The sequence below is a fragment of the Marmota flaviventris genome, chromosome 1 (assembly GCF_047511675.1).
Source record: "Marmota flaviventris isolate mMarFla1 chromosome 1, mMarFla1.hap1, whole genome shotgun sequence".
In the NCBI taxonomy this organism is placed as follows: domain Eukaryota; kingdom Metazoa; phylum Chordata; class Mammalia; order Rodentia; family Sciuridae; genus Marmota; species Marmota flaviventris.
The window spans coordinates 69,555,831-69,579,825 of NC_092498.1; the positions used below are offsets into that span (position 1 = coordinate 69,555,831).

The 23,995-nt window shown below is 36.0% G+C and overlaps 1 protein-coding gene across 2 annotated transcripts in view; it reads right to left on the minus strand.

Annotated features, from left to right (window-relative positions):
- Window positions 1-15,995: 15,995 nt before the first annotated feature.
- Pnpla8 (patatin like domain 8, phospholipase A2) overlaps window positions 15,996-23,995 on the minus strand; it is a 39,725-nt gene continuing 31,725 nt past the window's right edge. For both annotated transcript variants that reach the window (XM_027932724.3, XM_027932725.3), the window contains one exon: window positions 15,996-18,282. In XM_027932724.3, coding sequence (XP_027788525.1) covers window positions 18,008-18,282 — 275 coding nt within the window. In that variant the 3' untranslated portion in view covers window positions 15,996-18,007. The remainder of the gene's footprint in view (window positions 18,283-23,995) is intronic.

Below are 23,995 nucleotides of genomic sequence, written 5' to 3' on the forward strand. Positions count from 1 at the left end.
CATAATCATGCCTACCTGTTTAAAGGACTTCAGATCCCTGGATCCCCTCCCATTTACAGTAATTGCAGAGTCCTGGTTTTTCTGCAGGTCTGTCCTTATCGTGTCCTTTTACTCCTACACTGGTACACTCAGGCTGTCCTTTCACCTCAGCCACTGATTGAACACTCAAGACTGTTCAATCACCTCAGTAATTTCCTGACCACGTTCTTTTCCTTGAATCCTACAGGGCAAACTTGGAGGTAGGAAAATTATACCTTCCTCTGTTTGATTCTTGCTCTGATTCTGTGTAGCAGTTTGTCCCCTGTGCACTGAAGCAACATTGCTTATATCCCCCTGTGTTACAATTTTGTAAAGACTTTGCTTTATAAAACAACTCCTTTAACTTCTACTTAGAATTGCTCTTTCTCTTTAGGTCCCAGCCCTGGTTCATGAAGCCAGGATGGGACAAACAGAATGAGGTCCTGGTGAGGTCCAGATCAGTCCTGAAGCCTTGGAGACCACTTAGAACGCAGAGACATTCAGGGGCCATTGAAGAAATGAATATATGAATGAATCTCTAGCAAGTGACAGCTTTTCTAGGCACAGCTTTCCTCAACTCTACAGGTAGAATAATAATAATACAGGACTATTATGAGGATCTATTTAAAGCACAGGACAGTATCTAGGACATAATAAGTGCTCAACAAATTCTAGCTTGAACTGCAATTGTTTGATATGATATGATATTGATATTGTCAGATAAATAAACATTTGAATTTTTTGCAAAGCCAGAAGAGGAAATTTCATTGGCAGCATGAAATAAAAATTAAAATTAAATAATTTTGATACTGTATAATAATTGTAATAATATAAAATTTTTCTGCAGTTTTAATTTCCAGTTTATTGTTTCAACTGCATTGCAGTCCTACATTGCCAGGGATTAGTCTCCTGAGAGGATGAGCAACAGGGAGAACCAAACAGCTGCTGCATGAGGAACAGAAATGAAAAGCTCCTGGGAGGAGGGGACAGAAGAGTGATCTAAAAAAGGATTAGAAGGATGCCTGAGTGAAGAAAAGGACTTTCTAATGTAGACTATTTGATTTCATTGTTGATGTGTGAGGCATTCTGATTTGTTTGCACATTGCCTGTGATATGCACAATTTACCTCTTTATCTTACCTGCTTTCATTCCCCACCCCCCTCTTAAGCCTTATCCTTTCCCTCTATCCCTTACTCCCAGCTTCACTCCATCTCTGAACCCAGATGAAGTCTATTGTCCTCATCATTTGATAAAAATACCTTTGCGTGAGCCTGGGGCTGTTGTAAGCACTTTGAATTTATTAACTCATTTAGTCGGACAGCAATTCCATATAGTATGTTCTACTGTCATCTTCCTTTTATAAAATGAGGCAAAGAGGTTAACTAACTTACCGAGATTATGCAGCTAGTATGAACAAGAGTCCACAGTCTTAACCACAGTGCCATGCCTTCTTGTCAATGGCAGCACACTAAAAGTTTGTTTAATGGACTTATATGAATGTCACTGCTTTAAAACATCTGCATCAGGAAGTCATGGAGCCCCCCAGTGGTACCTGCAGTGAATAGATTTTAGCCTTTCCCCTTTCTTCTTTTGCAGTTCTGTCTCAAAATTCTTCCTCTCTTCTTCCTTTTTCATTTTTTTTCTCCTCTTGCCTTATTTTTCCTTCTGACTTTCTTAACCCACATTCATGCTACAGGCCTCTGGTGGGTAGGCAGTGCACTTGACTCTGCCCTAAAACCTATTCTGTCCTCCAGAAACAAACATGGACCCAGCTATACTAAAAAACAGCTGTGTGTCCATGGACAAGTTATTTCCCCTCTATGCCTGTTCCAATACCACGACATGAAAAAATTGAGCTAGGTGAACACAGGAATTTTTTTTTTTTAGCTGAATCATCTTATGATTCTGGCAGTAACTAAGAGCATTTGACTCCTATAATAAAAAGCAAATGAAAGCTGAGTTCTAGGTCAAAAATATTGGAATACATACCACACACACACACACACACACACACACACACACACACAGTGTTTCTAAAGTAGTACCCTAAGGTGGTTTGCTACAAGAATGGCTTATACCAGTGCCATTATTATATTAAGGTAAGACTCTGTGGCTGGGCTACATGAATTAGATTTCTACAGGGATACACTAAAAGTAGAAATTTTTGAAGCCCTTCTATTTGAAAGGATATTGTAATCCAATATTTTCCAAAAGCATAGTTGTTATATAGGCAGTTCTAAGATGATTCCCATTGACCCATATTCCTAGTGTTCATGCCTGTGTGAAATCCCTTCTACTTAAGTATGGTATTCCTCACTTTCTATCACTATAACAAATACCTGAGATAATCAATTTAAAAAGAGAAAAGGTTTATTTTGGCTCACGGTTTCAGAGGATCCAGTTCATGATTGGTTGGTGGCATCATTGCTTTAAGATTTAGGATGAGTCAGCACATCATAGCTGGTGTGCATGGTGGAGTAAAACCATTCATCTGATGACCAGGGAGCAAGATAGAAATAGAATCTGGGGTCCCACAATCCCTTTAAGAACACATCCCAAACAATGTAAAGACCTCCCACTAGGCCCACTCGGAAGGGTTCTACCATCTCCCAATAGCACCAAGCTGGAGAGAACCCTTTAACACAAGGGCCTTTGGAGGGCATTCTAGATCCAAATTATAGCAAGTATGGCCTAGACCTGGTAATTCACTTCCGAAAAATAGAATTGGCCAAAGTAGTGGGATGTTACTCTTGATATTATGTTTAAAAAGATTCTGACCTCTCTCTTACTCTTTTGCTTGCTTGCTTAGAGGGAAGCCAGCTACCCTGTTGTGAGCTGCTCTATAGAGAGAGACTCACATAGCAATAACTGAGGGAAGCCTCTGTCCAGCAGCCTATAAGGAACTGAAGTGCTTAGTCCAGTAGCCTGAAAGGAGCTGAGTGTTGCTGCAGTCAAATAAGAGAGGCTGGAAGTCAGTCATGCCCCAGCCATGCCTTGAGATGACTCCAGCTCAGGCTGACTCCTTGATTGCATCCTCATAGGAATCCCTAAGCCAAAGGATTCAGTGAAGCTATGCTTGGTTTCTGAGCCACAGAACCTGAGAGATAAGAAATGTCTTTGGTGTTAAGTTACTAAATTCATCACTAAAACAGTTGCTTAAATGCATTTTAGAATTCTGATTTTGCAGCTGACCAAATAAAATCTATTTCCTGTATAGGAAAGAGGAAAATCATCTACTGTCATTGTCAAGAGATGCAGATTTGGTACTGGATAAAGAACTGTGGGGACAGATGAGACATCATTGTTCAAAGTTAGCCTCAGCAACTCCTGGCTTCACACTCCAAGGTCATTCTAAGCTCCTGCAACCATGCCTGGGTTAACTGTCTACTGGGCTCCACCCAGAGCTGGTCCTTTCTTCTCTTGCCACAGTCTCTGTTGGCCCACATCTCTTAAAGCTTTATAGTGGGTATTACTCATTATAGATAATAATAGGATGTGCATTTATATATAACATATAAATAATAATAGGATATACAATTTCATATGTCCCCTGACCACTGAGCAATGGAAAATTTCCACTAATGCAAGACACCAGTTGCTTTCCCATGCTTCTTTTCACCATCTGCCATACAAACGATTCTGTGTGCCAGTCTGGTGCCATTTGGGTACATATCATACAGAAGCCAAAAACTTGAAACCCATTCCTTGCCTGGTACTTAGCAACACAGTATTCCTACACCTATCTAAAGGAGGTAATGTGCAGGAATTGGAGGAAAATGTGACCTTAGTGGCTGCCATATGTAGATTTCTTCTCTGGAAGCTTTATGAGTCACTAAGATCTTCAGTTTGGCTCAACCCACCCCCATGCTTGGGGAATCAAGTTGGAAAGAGGAGGAACATTTTTCCGTGACAACAAGCATGTTCCTGTAACCAACTCCTCCATCTGCTCCTAAAGTTTCTATCTAAAAGAATGCTCAGAGGTTCTACTGAAAAGATTTAAGATTGGCCAAGGTCAATGTGCAATCAGCCATTGCAGATAGGGTCATCAAGAATAGGAAACTGCAGCCTGGGGGTGGAGGGAAGAGATGCTGAGAAACACTTTTGATTTGTGCCCTTCATTTCTGACTCAAGGGGAACAGGTGACAGGTACAATGAAGATGAATTCACTGTAGAGGAAAGAAAGGAGTGCTTCAGATATAAACCTCAGAGATCTAAAAGAATGGTTCATTCAACAGCTTTCTTTCTTTTGGGGGAGGAAGGTGATATTGGGGCTTGAACTCAGGGCCAAGCACACACTCAGCAAATACTCTACCACTGAGCCACAAACCCAGCAATTTTTACTTTAAGACAAGGTCTTGCTCAGTGGTAGAGGCTGGACTTGAACTTTCAGTCCTCCTGCTTCAACCTCCTGAGTCATTGGAGTTACAGGTGTGCACCACTACACCCGGCAACAGCTTTCTTGGCTGTTTTGTTGCATTTTTAAGAAGAGAATGGATCTCTGATTAATAGACACTGACATTGTACTTCTGCTTATATTTACTTTTAAGCCTGGATTTAAATTTTACTTAGTTTTTTTAAAATATATATTTTAAAACATGGTAAAATACACGTAACAAAATTTATCACCTTAAGCATTTTTAAGTGTACAGTTCAATTAAGTACATTCACCTGTTGGACAACCATCACCACCATCCATCTCCAGAAGTCTTTCATCTTGCAAAACTCAAACTTAATCTTCATTAAACAACTCCCCAGTGCCCTCTCCCTCCGGGCTCTAGTATCCATGATTCTACTTGGTGACTATGAATTTTACTCTTATAAATACTTCATATAAGTGGAATAATAAAGTATTTGGATTTTGTGATTGGTTTATTTTATGTAGCATGATGTCATCAAGATTCATCCATGTTTAATCATGTGTCGGATTTCCTTCTTTTTGACACTGAATAATATTCCATGTGCATACATAACATACATAACCACAATTTGTTTATTTATTCATCTGTTGATGGATGCTTGGTTGCTTCTGCTTGGATCTGATAAATAATACTGCTATGAATGTGTGTATGAATCTCTGAAGTCCTAGTTTCAATTCTTTTGATGTATGCACAGAGGTATGATTATTAAACCATATGAAAATTCTATTTCAATTCTTTTGTGGCACCATCATATTGTTTCCTATAACAGCTGTGTCACTTTACATTTTTACCTCCTGTTCACAAGGATCCCACGTTCTCCCTATCTTTGCCAGAAAATTATTTTGTGTTTTTATAGTAGCCATCCAAGTAGGTGTAAGGCCTCCTGATATTTTTAAATGTCACATATCCACAGAATCCAAGCAAGTTCTGTACTTCAGAAAGCCCTGCTATGGCTCTTCTAGAGCCTATACCCCACATTCCTCCTTCTGGACCACATCTGGGTACCTAGGACTGAAGAGTTCAATGGGACTTGTGATAGGTCCTTCCACATGCTCCTGACATAAACTGCTCTACTGTGTACACAACTAGAGCCTCAGGGTGGTTGGTGCAGGGTGGTTGGGGCAGGGAGTCTTCCAGAGGCATGGACAGAACTTGGACATGGGTTGGTTTATTTATCATGGTGTGCTTGAGGGCTTTGAAGTTTGACACTAAGCCAGAAATAGGCCATAGGCTGATTCTTCCCTTAATACCACATTCTACCACAGAACTCTAAGAATTCTAAATTCAAACCTGAACAGCCATTCAGATATTAACTTTCAAATATTTGGACATATGGCATAGGGGCCTTCAATTGCCCTCTTTTCCCAACCACCCCCCCATTTGTTGGGGGAAGATCCTGAATGAATCTATTTTTTAATGTAATGGGTATACTGATATATTAAAACATTGTAAAGATATTAAATTAACTTCTGGATTTAAGTAATTTTACTTTATTTTTAATTTTTATTTTTTAGTTGTTGATGGACCTTTATTTATTTATATACGGTGCTGAGAATCAAACCTAGGTCCTCACTCGTGCTAGGCAAGCACTTAACCATTGAGCTTCATCTCCAGCCCCTAAGTAATTTTATTTTAATAATAGTTTATACTTAAATGGATTTCATCCTCATTTTTTTTCATAGATTATGGGAGAGGAAGGAAGGCAAGATTAACTGGAACAATAAAATTTTCTTGAAAATGACTAATGCTAACTCAGTGTTTGGCCAAGAACTCTGAGATATTTTTCCCCCAATAGCCAAATGTCTCAAAAATTTCCACAGTTTTGTTAATTTCATAGCAATGCCTTAAATAGCACTGTAGCATATATAAAATATGAACTACTGAGAACTGAAAACACACAAGTTGATTTTTTAAATAAATATTAATTTAAATGAGACAGTATATTATATATAGCATATATAATTAAATATTTTGCTCATAAAGATAATCATTTTTTAAATTATTAAATTTTAAATCTTGATGTGTAGTTATCTATTATGCTAATTCAACAATTATATATAGTGCTTAACACAACGCTTAGCACATAATAGTTTCTGTATTTAGGATATTACTATGGAGAAGAGTTTAATATTTGTTGAATGGACCCTGAGGCTCAGAGAGGTTGTGACTTGCTCTAGGCCACATAGGAAAGAAGTTCTAGCTGAGTCCATTTGTTTTTCCAGTGAATTAACTTATTTGATAATTTTTGTTGACATCTACCATATATTATGCACTATTTAGGTGCTGGGGATGCAATAGTAAGAGAAACAAATGTCCCTGTCTCAGGGATCTTTTAACTTGGAAAGGAGAGCCTTAAATGAATATATTTTTGCCTGATCATCTCATTTCAGTTGTAATAAGTACAATGAAAGAAAGGTTCAGGGTGCAAAAATAATATATATATGGAACCAAAATTTAAGTCTGAGGATCAGTAACATTTACTTCACAGAGGGTTTAAACCCAGTTAAGTGAACAAGGAAGAAAACATTGTTATGAATAAAATAAATAAATAAAATTTCTAGCAACCAGGAGGTGGGAAGGGACTTGGGCCATTTAAGCAACTGAACCAAAATGAGGAAAGTGAAAGGATACATGAGTTGAAGCTAGAGGGACACACAGAGCCACATGATGCAGGGTCTTGATGTTATGGTATGGATTTTGGACACTGAAGGATTTTAAACTTCCGGCTTAAAGATGGAAATTGGATTTGAAGAAACAAGATTGGATATGGGGAGACTGGCTAAGAGGTTCATAAAGGCTTTAGGAAAAAGAAAAAAACATGGAGGTGATTAGAAGAGAATGGCATAAGGATCTGCAACATAAGAATAGGCCTGTTCACAGCTAAGGAAAGGGACAGGTAAAGGGATTCTTCTTGTTGCCTCTTGTTGTTTTATGAAGGGGATGCTAGGCTTCTGACATGAGATTCCACAGGCTAGTGAAACAGAATGCACTGAAAAGTTAGATTCAGGGAGAAAGAAGGACAAAAAGATGAGCTCAGATGTCAGCATCTTGAGTCTGAAGTGCCATTGAGACCTCCAGGGTGAAGAGATGAGTAGAAAGATGGGTCATGGCTAAGTACAGGAAAGAGGTCTGGGCTGGGATTTGAACAACAATTGAAAAGATGGCAAGGAGTGGGTCACCTGGGGAATCTTGAGCAGAATGAAGGCCTGTGAGACTTTTCCTGGAGGAAGAAGTGGCAAAGCAGACTCAGAAGATAAAGAGGTAAAGGGGAAATTCTGGAAAGGGCCTGTTTGGAAGCCTCAGAAAATTACATTTCAAGGAGGGAATGGATGTTCAACAGAGTCGAATGCTGCTGATAGGCAGAGGAGAAGAGAACAGAAGAACCATCATCAGATGGATGATTGGCAATCACTGGGAGTCTCAGAGAAGGGCAAGTCAATAGATTGATGAGAAGTCGGTTTGGAGTTGCAGAGTGAAGAGGAGATAAAAAGAGGTGAGTGAGTGGTGGCACCTTCTAGCAAACCTGTGACGGGAATGGATGTATGGGGGAAAGAATGTAGAACTGGAGGACAGGTTTGTTTGTAAAATGCAGGAAGATGAGTGTATGTTTAAATGTCAATTGAGGGGCTAGGATTGTGGCTCAGCAGTAGAGCGCTCGACTAGCATTGGCGGGACCCGGGTTCGATCCTCAGTACCACATAAAAATAAAGGCATTGTGTTGTGTCCATCTACACCTAAAAAATAAATACATGTTTTCCAAATTAAAAATTAAGATCTGTGGCCAGGCACAATGGCGCACGCCTGTAATACCAGCACCTCAGGAGACTGGGGCAGGAGGATCTTGAGTTCAAAGCACTAATCAACTCAGTGAGACCCTGTCTGTAAATAAAATACAAAATAGGGCTGGAGATGTAGCTCAGTGGTTGAGTCCCCTGAGTTCCATCCCCTGGACCCCCCCCTCCAAAAAAATTAAAACCTGTGTGTTGATGATATTACAGAGCATTGGAAAAACCAGAATGATATAAAGGCATACAAAATTATTTCTGATCACATTTTAAACAAGATCAACAATCATAACTTACTAATGTGATTCAAAATAATTTCTATACCATGGACCCTTTTTGTACCTTTAATGTATCAACCTTTAAAAGTTCTTTCCTACTACTCTAGCTTGAAAAACAGTGACTTTTTACTTAAAACCTGCAGTTAAAGAAATATGTGCTTCTGCCCCTTAATGATTTTATTACTCAGGTGATCAATTGCCCAGAACTGGGGTTCTTCTTGTTGACTCTTATTGTTTTATGAGGGCTATAATCATTCACCAAGAGTTGCTCTAAGATGAGAAGAGATGCCAAAATTCACATCATTTCCAGTTTGATTCCTCTTTCTAAAATTAAAGGACCTTCATATTAACAATTTAACAACTTTGCTGTAACATCACATGAAGGTATCATATTATAGATTAAAATGATGATTAAGACTGAAGAAGGTAAAAATATCCATAAACTATACTTTAAGTGAATACTGGAACACAAAATGGTATTGCTCTTTATTGCAACTCTAAAAATACAAAAAGGAGGAAGATAATATACATTCTTTTAAGATAACAGAATTTTGGGTGATTTTTAAATCAGTTATCTATCTAAAGTGTGATTAGGTATGTTAATTTAAAATAAAATGTTTTAAGATCTTAATCTGTTTTCTCATTATTTTCTTTTTCCTTTCCCCATTTTACTGTCATGCCCTAGGCCAGGCAGTGGTGGCACCTGAATGTTCAGCCTTGGCACAGACCTTTAGAGCTGAGGCAGCTGATGTTCTTACTTCAAAGCCTAGGGATTGCAGGTCTCAGAAGTGTGTTCTGGGGTAGAGGGGACTCCACATTCTGGTGATCTTCAAAAATGGCCCAGAGATAGAATGCACTGTAGTTTTTTGACCTTATAATAAGGGAAGCACACAGTGTAGTGACAGATTACGTGCTTACTATAAGAATTTCTGTACTTTGGCCTTTTGGTAGTTCTTTTTGGAAACACATGGTATTTTAAAATAAAAAGACCTAAAGATAGAAATAAAAACAAACAATTCTAAACTTTGAAACTGGTAAACTTTTGCTTATTATTGCACACAGGCACATAAAAGATATCTGTGATAAAGTATTCTGATTAAATCCTCATTTTTTGAAAGTCCAAATTTTTATAAAGTAATATGGGTGCTCAATGTCAACAATACTATTTTGTGACAACAGCAATGAATTTCTTTTTTCTTTTCTTTTGTACCAGGATTGAATCCAGGGGCACTTAACCACTGAGCAACATCCCTAACAATTTTTTTTTATATTTTATTTAGAGACAGGGCTTCACTAAGTTGCTGAGGCAGCATTGAATTCATGATTCTCCTGCCTTACCCTCCCAAACTATTGGGTTACAAGCATGCACCACCATGCACGGCAACTTTTTAAACAATATGCAGTGGATGGTTTCTAAGTTTATGGTTAGTGTTTCATTTTCAAATCAATTTCACAAACAAGGGTTTAAAAATTATTTGGAAGCAAATAACATGGTCTGCACAAATTCATATGCTGTATGAGCACTGATCTCTAAAATCTAAGTCATTATTTCACATCAACAAGAATGGGCATTATCTAGATCCTCAATCTTTATCCTCAAACTATAATACAGATTTAGCATCTCTTACCTGAAAATCTTGTGACAAGAAATGTTTCAGATTTCAAATTTGTTTTTGAATTTTGAATTTTTTGCATATATAGAATGAGATATCTAGGCGACAGGATCCAAGTCTACACGAAATTCATTTAGGTTTCCTGTATACCTTATACATATGGCCTAAAGGTAATTTTAAACAATATTTTTAGGTTTCAGATTTTGGAACATTTCAGATATCGGATTTTCAGATTAGGGATGTTCAACCTGTACTAGTATTAATGTGTTTAGGCAATACATTACATGGTACAATAAAACAGAATAACAAAAGGCAATGCAAAAAAAAATACAGAGGTCATATCAAATGATTGCAAGATCCTTTCAAAGACTGGAAGGGAAAAAGGAGAGGCAAAGTTAGACTGTATTTGAGACACTGTATTTGAGGAGCACGCACTTTGCTTTCAGAACTATATCTTTCGGTGAAAATCATTAATTTAAGGCACTTTCCTTCCGTACATTAATTTCTGGGAACACAAAGATAATATTTAATATTTTAATTAAGCACCTACTAGATTTCAGGCACTTTGACCTATATCATTGCTAGTGCTCACAACTCTGCATTTTTTAATGATAAAATTCTGTCTCTAAAGCCATACTTTGAACCAGTTAAATTTCTCCAAAAACCTTTAGCACAAAACCTATTACCTCCCATGAGCTATGACCAGGAGCTTTGGAGAAAGTACATATAAAAAAAGATATCAATGCAACATACTTTGTTCCGTTTGTGTGTTTCTACAATATAAGATACTGTTATGCTTTTATTTATTTACTCATTTATTCATTTTGCAGTACAGGGGCTCAAACACATGGCCTCACACGTGAGGCAAATGCTCTACCACTGAGCTATATCTCCTGTTTTTGTTGTTGTTTGGTTGTTGGTTTTTTTGTTTTGTTTTTTGTTGTTGTTATTGTAACCTAGATCTTCATTGTGTCTTTAGAGGATAAACTCTTTGAGATGCTAAAAGGCCATACAGAAGCAGACTAATGGTACAAATGGTACTTAACAAATGTCATTTAGATGACAAGTTATTTCCATTTTATAAAAATAAAAGCAAGTCTCACGGAAATATGCCTTTTATATGAAATGACTGGGAAGGAACACAAATTACCACCATGATCAAAACCTATTAAAACCCCCAACAAAGTCCAGCTATTTTTTGGAAAGCACTGGAGAGGTGTGAGCAGGGAACTGAACACGCAAGTCATCAAAGGTAATGAGGAGCCCACACAGACCTTGGCCTTCTTTGTACCATAATTTTCACAAGTTCTTTGTGGAATTACTGCTGGCCTTGCCAAAGCTACAGGATAGTTATAAGAATACAACACGAGGAAGTTGTTTTAGAAAGAAAATGGCTACTACAATTATACGTGTGATGTGTATAGATGTGGTATTATAGTTGTTCACTGAAGATAGAACCCACTTGGCCATGTGTTAAGAGAATGTGTGGAAGGATCTAGGCAGCAAGGCAGCCCAAGAAAAAGATTCAACCTGACAAGATGAGGAAGATCCCAAGTTAGGCTGCAGTGAAGAGGAACAGGAATATGGTCTTAGAATAAGCAGATACCACTCAAATAGAGAAAAAAAGCTCACCTTTCAAACAAAAGAAGGCTTTTATTCTATGCTCAGAAGAGCTGCATGAGTCTCTGTCAAGATGTGAGACATCAAATGGTGTGAATGATGTTTACTGCAGGCACTAAGTGAAAGGAAATGACAGGCCCTGTGATCAGCACATTTTTTTTTTTTTTTTAATAGTCTAGAAAGGGTCCTGGCTCACCCTGAGGAAACAGATCTCAGCTGTGATTCTACCTACTAGCACAGGGAGCAAGTCCCTTTTTCAGACTCTAAAAAGAAATGAACTCAAAAAGTACTTTTTAAAGCATTTTTTATTTCCCTATCTCCTCATAATGGTATAAGGCAGATGATTCAATAAAGCCTAACTAACTCAAGAAAAATATTACGAATTCATATAATGTATGTAGCAGTGTCCTAGAAGCTATGAGATATTACTAAGAAGCATATGGCAAATTGAAATGGGAATGCATAATCTAGTTAGATAAAAATAACCTGTATTTCATTTATGTATTGGCCAATGAGAATATTTCCTTCATTTTCATATAGTTTCAGCTATATGTTTAAAAATTGGAATCATCACTTTTGCAGACATTTTCATATGATTGCTATATTGGCTTTCTTCTGAATACAAGGTACTTTTTTTTTTCTTTCTTTCTTTCCAGGTAACAATCTAGTTGTGAAAATTACTCAAAATAGGGTTGGTGTCAAATTCTTATTTTTATTTGCACTGAGGATTATGCTTGTGATGAACTGGACAACGCAAGTTTCCACATGTTGTCTAAGGATCAGGACATCACCATTTTCCCATACTGAAAACAATGAGAATGCTCTACAAGCCTGCATTACAAAATTCTATGCCATCTAAAGTCACCAAAACCCTTGTAGCATATAATTCCTATTACATTCTATTTGCATATAAATATAGGTATTTGTATTATATACCAACATAGTCTAAAGTTCCACTGCTTCTACAGTTTTAAGTGTCCACAGACAGCATTTTTCACATTATTCATCACAGGAAATTACTACGAAGGCATGCTTAGATGTGTATGGATTAATTATACCCTGATACCAAACATGTTCATTCAAAAATCAGTAAAATAACAGCACCTGTGATTTACAAAATGTGGTTTCAGTGACTGAGGGATAGAATAAGTTTTAAATGGCTCCATTTTAGTGGCATTATAGGAAAAAAATGTGGTTTTTAAGACTAAATCTGAAAGATAGAGAGAGGTAAAATTAAATTGTCTTTGTTTAACATTTTATTTTGGTTTTTTGTTACTGGGCTTTGAACTCAGGGGCATTTTACCACCAAGCTATATCCTCAGTGCTTTTTTTATTTTTTGAGAAAGGGTCTTGTTAAGTTGCTGAGGCTGGCCTCAAACTTGTGATCCTTCTACCTCAGCCTCCCAAGTCACTGGGCTTACAGGCATGCACCATTGTGCCTGGCTTGATTAATTTTTTCAATCTGAGAGACTGTTAAGAATTGCTTGCAATGCTCATATGTGTTACAATAAATACAAAAGCTGAGAACTGAAAACTGTTATCTTAGAACACTTTTTCCCCAGATGTGACCCAATTACAAAACAATATGAATAATAAAAAATTTCCCTTTGCAAGATTCATATGTGCATACTAAGGATATGTGTATTTTGGATCTTGGCATATAATATTCTGTTCTGCTTGATCAAAATACAGATTTTTTAAAAAACTTTGTGTGTGGTACTGGAGATTGAATACAGGGGTACTTTATCATTGAGCTACCTCCCAGCCCCTCCTTCTTTCTTTTTTGGTACAGAGGATTGAACAAGGGTGGGGGCGGGGGGGGGGTGTTAATCACTAAACCACAATCCCAATCCATTTTTTAAAATTTCTATTTTGAGACAGGGTCTTGCTAAGTTGCTTAATGCCTTGATAAGTTGCTGAGGCTGGTTTGAACTTGTGATCCTCCTGCCTTAGCCTCCTGAGCCACTGTAATTACAGACACATGCCACCACACCTGGTTCTGCTTTCTTTTTGAAACAGGATTTCCTTAAACAGCCTAGACTGGCCTTGAACTTGCAATCTTCCTGTCTCAACCTCTGAAGTTATGGGATTACAGGCATGGGCAACAGTGCCTGGAATTTGGATTGTTTTTAAATGCACATTCTTTTAAAATTATTTTGATGACCAATTTAATTAAAATAATACTAAATTCATTTTTTTGAATCACAATCACCCAACATAAATAAGATGACATCATCTTCCCTTCTTCCCAAATAATTGGATGGACTTTCGGATTGTTTATCATGTTTAATAGTAGTAGTATATACTAAAAGAAAGAATAGTACCAAGTAACAGCTGTTGACTATTTTTCTTCTATAAAATAGGTCCATTTATTTTGATCTTTGAAATTCACCTTAATAACACAAATTAGGAATTTAAATGTGATGTAGATTCGTATCATGCAAACTGCTCATATTAAATCAGACTGAATTTTTCAAATATACCTCACAATCTATGTTGCCTGGAGACAAGAAATGAATCTGTATTAAGTTGAAGATTTTTATCATGAAAGTAAGTCAACATTACAGTCAATATTTTATTTTTAATAAACTAATTATTCAAATGAATAACATATCTGTGGAGTGTGATGAATTCTAATCTGCTCACATCAGTTGAATGAAGATTATAATAAACAAAGTAATCAGTGTGACTTATGAGAGACACGTTTATCAAACCTTGGATCAACACATGCAAACTGTTTAGCCCAAGGACATCTGTACTCTATGAATCTTTTTGGATGGTGGATAGCTCCTGCCAGCAACAGAACAAACTGTTTTTTTAATGTGCTCCCCCTCCTTTCTATTTCCTAGTCATGAAAGAGTAATTACCATAGATTTGCTTCAATAAGTAAAATTCAGTGAACAGTTCAGTTGTATTTAAACTTAGAGAGAGAGAGAGAGAGAGAGAGAGAGAGAGAGAGAGAGAGAGAGAGAGAGAAGGTAAACAAGGAGCAATAAATACAAAAAGAATTCTTATTACAATAGAACCAGAATGGAATTTTATAAAGGATCCATGCATCCTAACTTTGGGCAAAGTAGTCTTCAATATCTGGAAGAAGAAATGTTATTACTTGCATTTGTTGGTGTTTGGGGTGGCGTTCTTCATTGTAAGGGACTGTCCTATGCCCTGTGCATTACATAATATTTACCTCCTCTGACTCCTAGAGTATTAAATGCTAGTAGTTCCCCAAGGCAAATCTCTCCTCCCCCTACCCTGCTCTAGATTTGCAAATCCTTCAGGGAGATGGGTAAAACCACTGCCAATAGACAACCACGTTAAACAAAGACTTAAGGAGCAGTATGCACGTAACTTAAGTTGAAATAATTTCTTTCCCCTAAAATACAACTCTGAGGTCAAAAAGATTGAAATGACATCTACTGAGTGGAGTACATTTTTTTTTTAACAATTAAACTCAACACTTCAGATTCAGTTTAGTAAAATGGATTTCAAGTCCATTTCAATTCCAGGAAGGATATTTTAGGAAAGAGGAACAGACGTGGGGCTAAGGAAATGGATTGGTTCTAGCTCTACCACTTTTGGCTGTGGCATCTCAGGCAAAATTTTCTAAGAAAGGGATAATGATATTCATGTCACAGGCTTGTAATGACAATGAAATATGCTAAAACTGTAAACCTGCTTAGCCTAGTTACCAGTACTCAGTAACCACTCAAAAGGTAGCTATGTTATTAGTTACGCTACTGACATTCGGGCTGGTGAAATATTCTAAACTGAGTACAACTGTTTCTAGGGCAAAGCTCATTAGGTAAAATTCTGGGATTTGAATTTTAGGGGTCCGAGGTGCTTCAGTAATAAGCAACTCCATCATACATGAAAAGGAGGGGGCTGTAACTACTCTCTGGGGTTAAAAAGCTCAAAGGGAGCTCCTCCCTATCATCAAAACAAAGCTGAAAGGCTCCCCTCTGTCCCCTCAGACTGCATGCAGGCTTTTTGTGACTTCATTCCCTCTCAAAAGATTCCTTTGACGTCTGTTTTCTCCTGGATAAAAATGTGGTGTAGGAGGGGAAGAAGTACACAGTATAATTATAACCCAGCTTGGGTGCTCTCCACCCACTAAGGGAAATCCCATGCAGCCTCTGTGCCTCTAGGGACAACTCCATCTAAGGAACTATTTTTAATAAAGAATAATATCTGCAGCAAGAACAGAACTGAAATATTTCCAGTATATCATTTATTACAGAAATAATAAACAAGACAGCCAGGAGGGCCTGAGCATCAAAATAATTTTTATTCTATTTTTCAATATAATTGAGTTGGAGGATTTATTACATTTCATAAAGCAGATTATTATTCCTCATTGCTTCTTTGAGAATGGCAGTCATTGTATAGGATTGGAAATTCATTTGAATATCTTTTCCTATCTTTCTCTTGCATATTTACAGAATCTTCTTTTTGGGTTGTTTTTCAACAAAGAAAGCACTGGCCTCATTATAAAATGCAGGTTATCTCAGGTGAATTACACAGTTGTTCAGATAACCAGTTTCAAGTACAAATGGGGACAGGAACAATTGAAAACTAGTGCACCACACAACTGGATGTACCTACTACGTAGATGTCATGCTATGCGGTTGAAGAAAGAAGCTACGACCAGAGTTTACTTGTGTATTATCCCTTTCAAGAGAAAAATAATTGGCCAAGCACAAACAAGGAACTGAGAGTAAACATCAGCTGCAAAACAGATGAAGTGTGTCAGGTTGCAGAAAGAGTGACCTTATAAAAACGTGCACTGTAAATTTTACTTTATTGTGCTTGAAATTTGCTTTATAACAAAGAATTCACCCCAAATATTCATAATTCCAGTTATCTGTATTTTCTTACATTTATAAGTTGTCCTAGTTGTATAAAAGTTTGTATATATTTGTGATCTGAAAGGGCTATTTTACATTATTTTCAGCAGTCACTGGAAGCTTACTTATCCTGTGCCTAAAAACAAAGTAATTTAGATGTCACAAAATTTTAGAGTTAGCTTGCCTCTTTTTGCAAGTAAAATATCTAAAGCCCAGAGACATTGTCCATCTTCCTCAAAGTCACAGAAGGCCTGTGCAGCAGACACACCATCAACATCCATACTGCCAACTCCTCCCAGCACTCTTAGAATGTCTCATTGCTTCTGAGAATCAATGTTAAAAAGCAGCAATATGACAATCTGGGCGACAGGGTAAGCTTTAGCTTATAAGTACAAAGCAAAGGGTTCTTACATTTATTTTTCTTGGGAAATCTAGACATGATTTACATGGCAAATAAATAACACTACAAAAATGAATCTGTTTGGCACAACGTTTCAAGGCAATGTTTTAACTTCTGTGAAATCCAGATGGTTAAAGGAGTTAATGAAGTAAGAAGCCTAACAATTTGTTTATGTATTACTGCTCATAGGTGGGGTCAAATGCTATAAGAAATGGGGAGCTATACTGTGAACAATAAAAAATTCAAAATGACATTACCCTTTAATAATAGATTATTTCAGTAATTTATTTTTGTTGATGATAGAACTATTTTCTCAGTAACTTCAAAAAATTAATTTTGTAACAGCAAATGATAAAGTTAAATCTAGAAAGGTAAACACAAATTTATCATCTTGAAATTTCAGGGGGAAAAGGTGGCTCATTGGAACATCACCTATTTCTTTAACCAAACAATGTTGAAATAAGCAAATTTTGAATAGAAAACAGTATCGCTTATTTCTTATTTCAAATGTAAAAGTATTTTAACAAAGAAAATTCCACTTTCTGCATATATGTAGATGATGGTACAGTAAAAGGATTGCAGAATGCAGCTAATGAAAAAATATGTAAGTGTAAGAAGAAATTAACTTTCTGACATGAAAGAAAATCAGTGATCACATGAATTCTACATGATTTTGATGACTAAGCAAAAATACAAAGGATAATATGATATTCTCAGTTTCTTGTTTGGCACATATATTAATGATTTCTCAAACATCAAACAATTTAACACCAACATCTATTAAAACTAGCACAATAGTAAAATTCCTAAAGCTTAGTTAACTGTTAACATCTTAAAAAACCTAATTCCCATTTGAATTCTGTAACCAAGCATATTTCTGTACTGTGCAAACTCCTCAAAGCACTGTCATTTTCAGGATTCCCCAGAATTCATAAGTATTTCAAAGTTAACTGATGTTGACCACAATTCCTTACTGAATCTGGCGGGCCTTCTGAATAGGCTTTCTTTTTCAGAACATATGCATACACTCATCACAATTTTGAAAAGAATGGAAGACCTTCATACATGTCAGTTTTTAACTTTATCCAATCATTAATTTTTTGCAGAGTTGTTTTTTCTTGACTTAAAATTTTCGCAACTTTTTTCATTTTTTGTTCATTTCTTTCTATATACTTCAACCCTTCCAACTGCAGCTGATCCAGTTTTTCATTTCGACTTTCATCAAGAGGTATGTTTTCACACATGACAGGATTGAATCTAAAATAGGTGTCAGGAGGTAACAGGCCATCAAGCATTACATGGACTTCTGTTAAAACAAAAAAGGAGGGTAAAAGGTGGGTAAGAGAGGGTGAGAGAGTGAGTTATTCTACAATGATCTATTCATCATTATTTAAATTATCTTCCTTATAAGTCCATTACAAAGATTTGTTTATTACTCAAACAGTAGGAGTATATAGAATTCATAACAATGAACAGAACTTCAAAATGAAATTCATCTTCCCCAAATACCATATACATTATGCTAAATTAGGATACTTGTTCCAATACTCTCTTTTCTCTTTCCAACATTTTTGAGGATTATCTTTATTGAGGTATAATTTATATGCAATAAAATATACCTATTTTAACTATATAATTTGACAAACTTAACAGCAAAGAATCATGACAAGGCATTTCAATCCCCCCCCAATTCCTTCAAGTTCCTTAAAAGTTGGTTCTCCCCTACCCTTTGCCTTTTCTAGCATTTCATACAAACAGAATCCTAATTCTGTAGATCTGTCTACCTCCTTTCGCTTGGCAAAATGCTTTGAGACTCATCCACAGTATATCATATACCAACAGTTCTTCTTATTGCTGAGTAAGTGTTTCATTATGTAGTTTTATCAGATTTTGTTCTCAGTTCTGATTGTGGCTCTCTTCAGTTTTTAGCTTTAGGAATAATCCTGCAATAACATTTACACTTAAGTCTTTGTGTAGACATATTATTCCATTTCTCTTGGGTAAAAACCTAGGAATAAAATTCCTGGGTCATATGGTAAAAGTGTATGTTTACTTTTTTTTTTTTTTAAGAACTACCATATTGTCTTCCAAAATGGCCATACCATTTTGACATACTAGAAGGCAAGTAGCAATATCTTGTGGTTTTAATTTTCATCGAATGACTAATGGTGCTGAGAAGCTTTTCGTGTACTTATTAGTCATTTGTTTTCTTCAATGAAGTTTCTTTTCAAATCTTTGGCCTACATTTTCCCCACTGAATTGCATGTTCTTTAGATATTCCTTCATGTTGCATGTACGTGTGCACACATTCACACACACAAGGTTTTACAAATATTTTCTTTCAGTCTGTGGCTTGACATTTCATTTTATTAAAAGTGTTTTTTTGAAAAGCAAAATTGGTGAACCGCAGTACTAATTTAACTGTTGTTTCTTTATTGGTTCATGCTTTTTGTGTTCCATTTTAAAAATCTTAACCTACTCAAGATCATTAAGATTTTCTCCAGGGCTGGGATTGTGACTCATTGGTAGAGTTCTTACCTAGCATGTCTGAGGCCCTGTGAGGCACTGGGTTTGATACTGTGTCCATTTATAACTGTGTTTGAACTGTGTTCAATACTGTGTCAATTTATAAAAACATATTTAAAAATTATCTTATCCAGCATATCCATCTAGAAATTTAGACCTCTTACATACTAGGTCTAATAACCTATTTCAAGTTAATTTTTGTATGTGGTGTGAAGGGTCAAATTCAACTTTTTGGACTCAGGTATCTAATTGTCTCATCATCTGTTGAAAAATCTTTCCTTATTGAGTTACCCTGGCATCGTTATCAAAAATCTTCTGAATTTAAATAATGAATCAATTTCTGAACTATGTTATATGCTATTAATCTACATGTCTATCTCTCTTCAAATACTGCAATTCCTTTCTAACTATAGTCTTACAGTCTTGAAATTGGAAAGATAAGTATTCCAACTTTCTTCTTTTTTCACTATTGTGTTGGCTATTCTAGGTTCTTTGGAAAACATCTGTATACTTAAAAAAAATTTTTTTTTAATTCTTAATTGTAGATTGACAGTACCTTTATATATTTCTTTTTATGAGGTGCTGAGGCTCAAACCCAGTGATTCACATGTACCAGGTAAACACTCTACCACTGAGCCATAACCCCAGCACATCAGCATATATTTTATAGTATTTGTTTATTTTTAGCCCCCCAAAAGTCAGTTTGGATTTTCATAGGAACTGCACTGAGTCTACAGGTCAATTTTTGATCTGATACCTTAACAATATTGAGATTTTTAAGTCACTGGCATGGTGTATCTACTGATTTATTTATTTAATTTCTCAGTAATGTTGTATAGTTTTCAATATTTAGGTCTTGCACAATTTGTTATGTAGTTAAGTATTTAATGCTTTTAAAAAATATATTCTTAGTTGTAGATGGACCCAATACCTTTATTTTATTTATTTATTTTTATGTGGTGCTGAGGATCAAATCCAGTATCTCACACATGCTAGGCAAGTGTTCTACCTCTGAACCACAATCCCAGCTCTAATATTTTTATGCTATTATAAATGATATCTATTGATCTATGTACATATCTATTTAAGTTTCCAATTGTTCATTGCTAGTATGCAGAAATACAACCGACTTTCGCATATTGACCTTGTTATTTAAACTTGCTAAACTCAATTTTAGTTTTAGTGGCATTTTTATAGATTCCTTTAGGATTATCAACATAGATAACCATATTGTCCATTTTACTTCTCGTGTCTTTCCTTTATTGCCTTATAGCATTGGAACAAACTTCTAGAACAGTGTTGACTTTATTGGTTCATGCTTTTTGTGTTCTATTTTAAAAATCTTAACCTGCTCAAGATCAAAGGTGGTAAGAACAGAATTCTTACTCTGTTCTTGGTTTTAGGTGGGGAAAGTATTCAGTCTTTCAGCATTAAATATGATGCTAGCTCTATTATTTTGTTTATGCCCTTTTTCAGGTTGAGGAAGCTCCCTCTGTTCCTAATTTGCTCAGTTTTTATCTGAATGCATGTTAGATTTTATCAGATTTTTTTTTTTGCATTTACTGAAAGGATGTTTTTTCTTTTTTAGTTGAGATGGTGAATGACACTAATTTTTTATTGTTAAGTAATCCCATATTCATGAAATGAACCCTTGTTGTACATATTATATGTATTTTCCTTTTAATATATTTGCTGAATTAGATTTATTATTATACTTTATGGATTTCTGCATGCATATTAATGAGAAATAGTGACTGGAGTTTTTCTGGGGTTTTAAGAATATAATGTATTAATATCAGGGTAATTCATGCTGGTCTTTTAAAATAAGCTAGAGAATATTCCCTCCTCTTCTATTTTCTGCAAGTGTTTATGGAGAACTGCAAGTGCATATTTTGAGATATTGCATTTTTTACCTCGAGAAATTAAGTCCTTTCTTATTGTCTCCTCCAGTTTATTGAACACAAGGAGAAGGCTTACAGTAGCTACTATAATATCCTTGTCAGCTAATTCTGTCATTGGTTTAATATTTAGGTCTGTTCCAATTTTTGTTTGGGTTTCTCCAGGTTAAGGGCTGTCTTTTCTTGCTTCTTTGTATGCCTACACATTTTTTTTTTACTGAATGCCTGACATTCTGGGTTTTACATATCTGTATACAGGGAATTTGTTGAATTCCTTCATATATTGTTGGCTTTTAGGTCAAACAACGATGATGTTAATTGGATTAAATGTGTATTTGTGTGTGTGTGTGTGTGTGTGTGTTTATGGCTTCTTTTAAGCTTTGATGGTAGTTGAACTCAATCTGATTTTTTTTAAGCTTTCCTAGGGTGGATCTAAAGCATTTCTTAGTCTAGAACTAATTTGATGCTATTACTACTTCTATGGACTCCACCACAGATCCCGTGTATAACAAGGCCTTTCTCATTGATGAAAATCTAGTTGATGGAAATTAAAGCTATTCTGGTTCCACATGAGCTCCAAGTATTATTTTGTCTAATCCTTTTTGGTGGATCTTTCCTCTGCCTTGAGTAGTTTCCTCACATGGATGCACAGATCAGTACTTGATCAAAGACCAAAGGGACTCTGCTGCATTATCTCTGGTGCACTATTTATTACTTATGTAGTTGCTTCTCTGTGGTATCTTGTATTATAATTCTTGTTTCCTTTACATCTCTAAACTCCAAATTCTGTTTACTGAACTCCAAGAGAATTATCTATTGTTTTGGGTTCTCCCTCTATGTGCTAAGTATAAAAACTTTTCAGGTAGCAAGCTGGGTAATCTTGATGATTACCTCATTCATTTTTCTTTCTCTCAGAAATACCTTTTGTATGCTGCCTGTCATCTAATTTGTGAAAACAACTGTTTTGTCCAATTGTTAATGGTAAAAGGAAATATCTGGGCCCTATTAATTATATACGACGTTGAACCACATGAATTTACTGTCTTTGCAGGACATAACAATCTAGTATCAGTAATTATATGCCTCAATAAAATTCTTACCACATTTTTTTCAAAGTTAACATTATTATACTATTCATGTACTTGTATCATTAACTAGAGTGTAAGTACACTGAAGCAGCATTTCATATTTCTAGAAAATTCCACAAGGGCTGATGACATGGTTTACAGGAGGTACTAAATTAAGTATTATGAAGCTGGATGATTAAAGCTGTGTCTCTTGCTGGGGTTGTGGCTCTGTGGTACAGCACTTGCCTAGAGTGTGTGAGGCACTGGGTTCAATTTTCAGCACCACAAAAAAATAAATAAATAAAATAAAGGTCTATCAACAACTAAAAAAAAATTTTTTTAAAAGCTGTGTCTCAGCAGATGGCTAATGGCAAGAATATTTTATTGAATCATCAGAGAAATGCAAAACAAAATCACAATGAGATACCAAATCACACCTATTAGGTTGGTTATTAAAGGCAAGAGATAACAAGTTCAGGTGATGATGTGGAAAGAAGAGAACCACCATGTACTGTTGGTGGAAATACAAACTGGTGCAGACATATGCAAAACAGCATAGAGGTTCCTCCAAAAACTAAAATTAGGCCTGACATGGTATCACACGCCTGTAATCCCAGCAGCTCAGGAGGCTGAGACATGAGGATTGTGAACTCAAAGTCGGCCTCAGCAATGGTGAGGCGCTAAGCAACTCAGTGAGACCCGTCTCTAAATAAGATACAAAATAGGGCTGGGGATGTGGCTCAGTGGTTGAGTGCCCCTGAGTTCAATCCCTGGTAAACTTAGAACCATCATATGATCTAGCAGTCCCACTCTGGATATACATCCGAAGGAAATAAATAAGAATCTTTTTTTAAAATATTTTTTTTTTAGTTGTTGATGGACCTTTATTTTAACCATTCATTTATATGTGGTGCTGAGAATCGAACCCAGTGCCTCACACAGGCAAGGCAAGCACTCTACCACTGAGCCACAACCCCAGCCCTTAAATAACAATCTTGAAGAGATATTTGCATTTGCATGTTTGCTGCAACATTTCTCATAATTACCAATATATGGAAATAACCACTGTTTATCCCACACACAGTGGAATTTTATTCAGCCTAAAAAAAGAATAAGCCCAGCAATTTGCAACAACACAGATGAACCAGAAGAACATTATACCAAGTGAAATAAGCCAGACACTGAAAACAAATATTGCATGATATCATTCCATATATAGAATCTAAAATACCCAGAGAAACAGAGAATAGGATGGTAGGTGCCTGGGGGCTGGGGATGGGAAGATATTGATCAAAGAATATAAACTTTATAAGATAATAAGTTCTACAAGTGAAATGTATAGTATGGTGACTATAGTTAATAATAATATCTTGTATGCTCTACATTTTCTAAGGGAGTAGATCTTAAGTGTTTCCATTGCCCATCCCACAAAATGGTAACCTTGTGGGTGATGGATACATTAATTAGTTTGGCTGTACGAATCATTACATAAGGTATACTTATATTAAAACACCCATGTTGTATACCT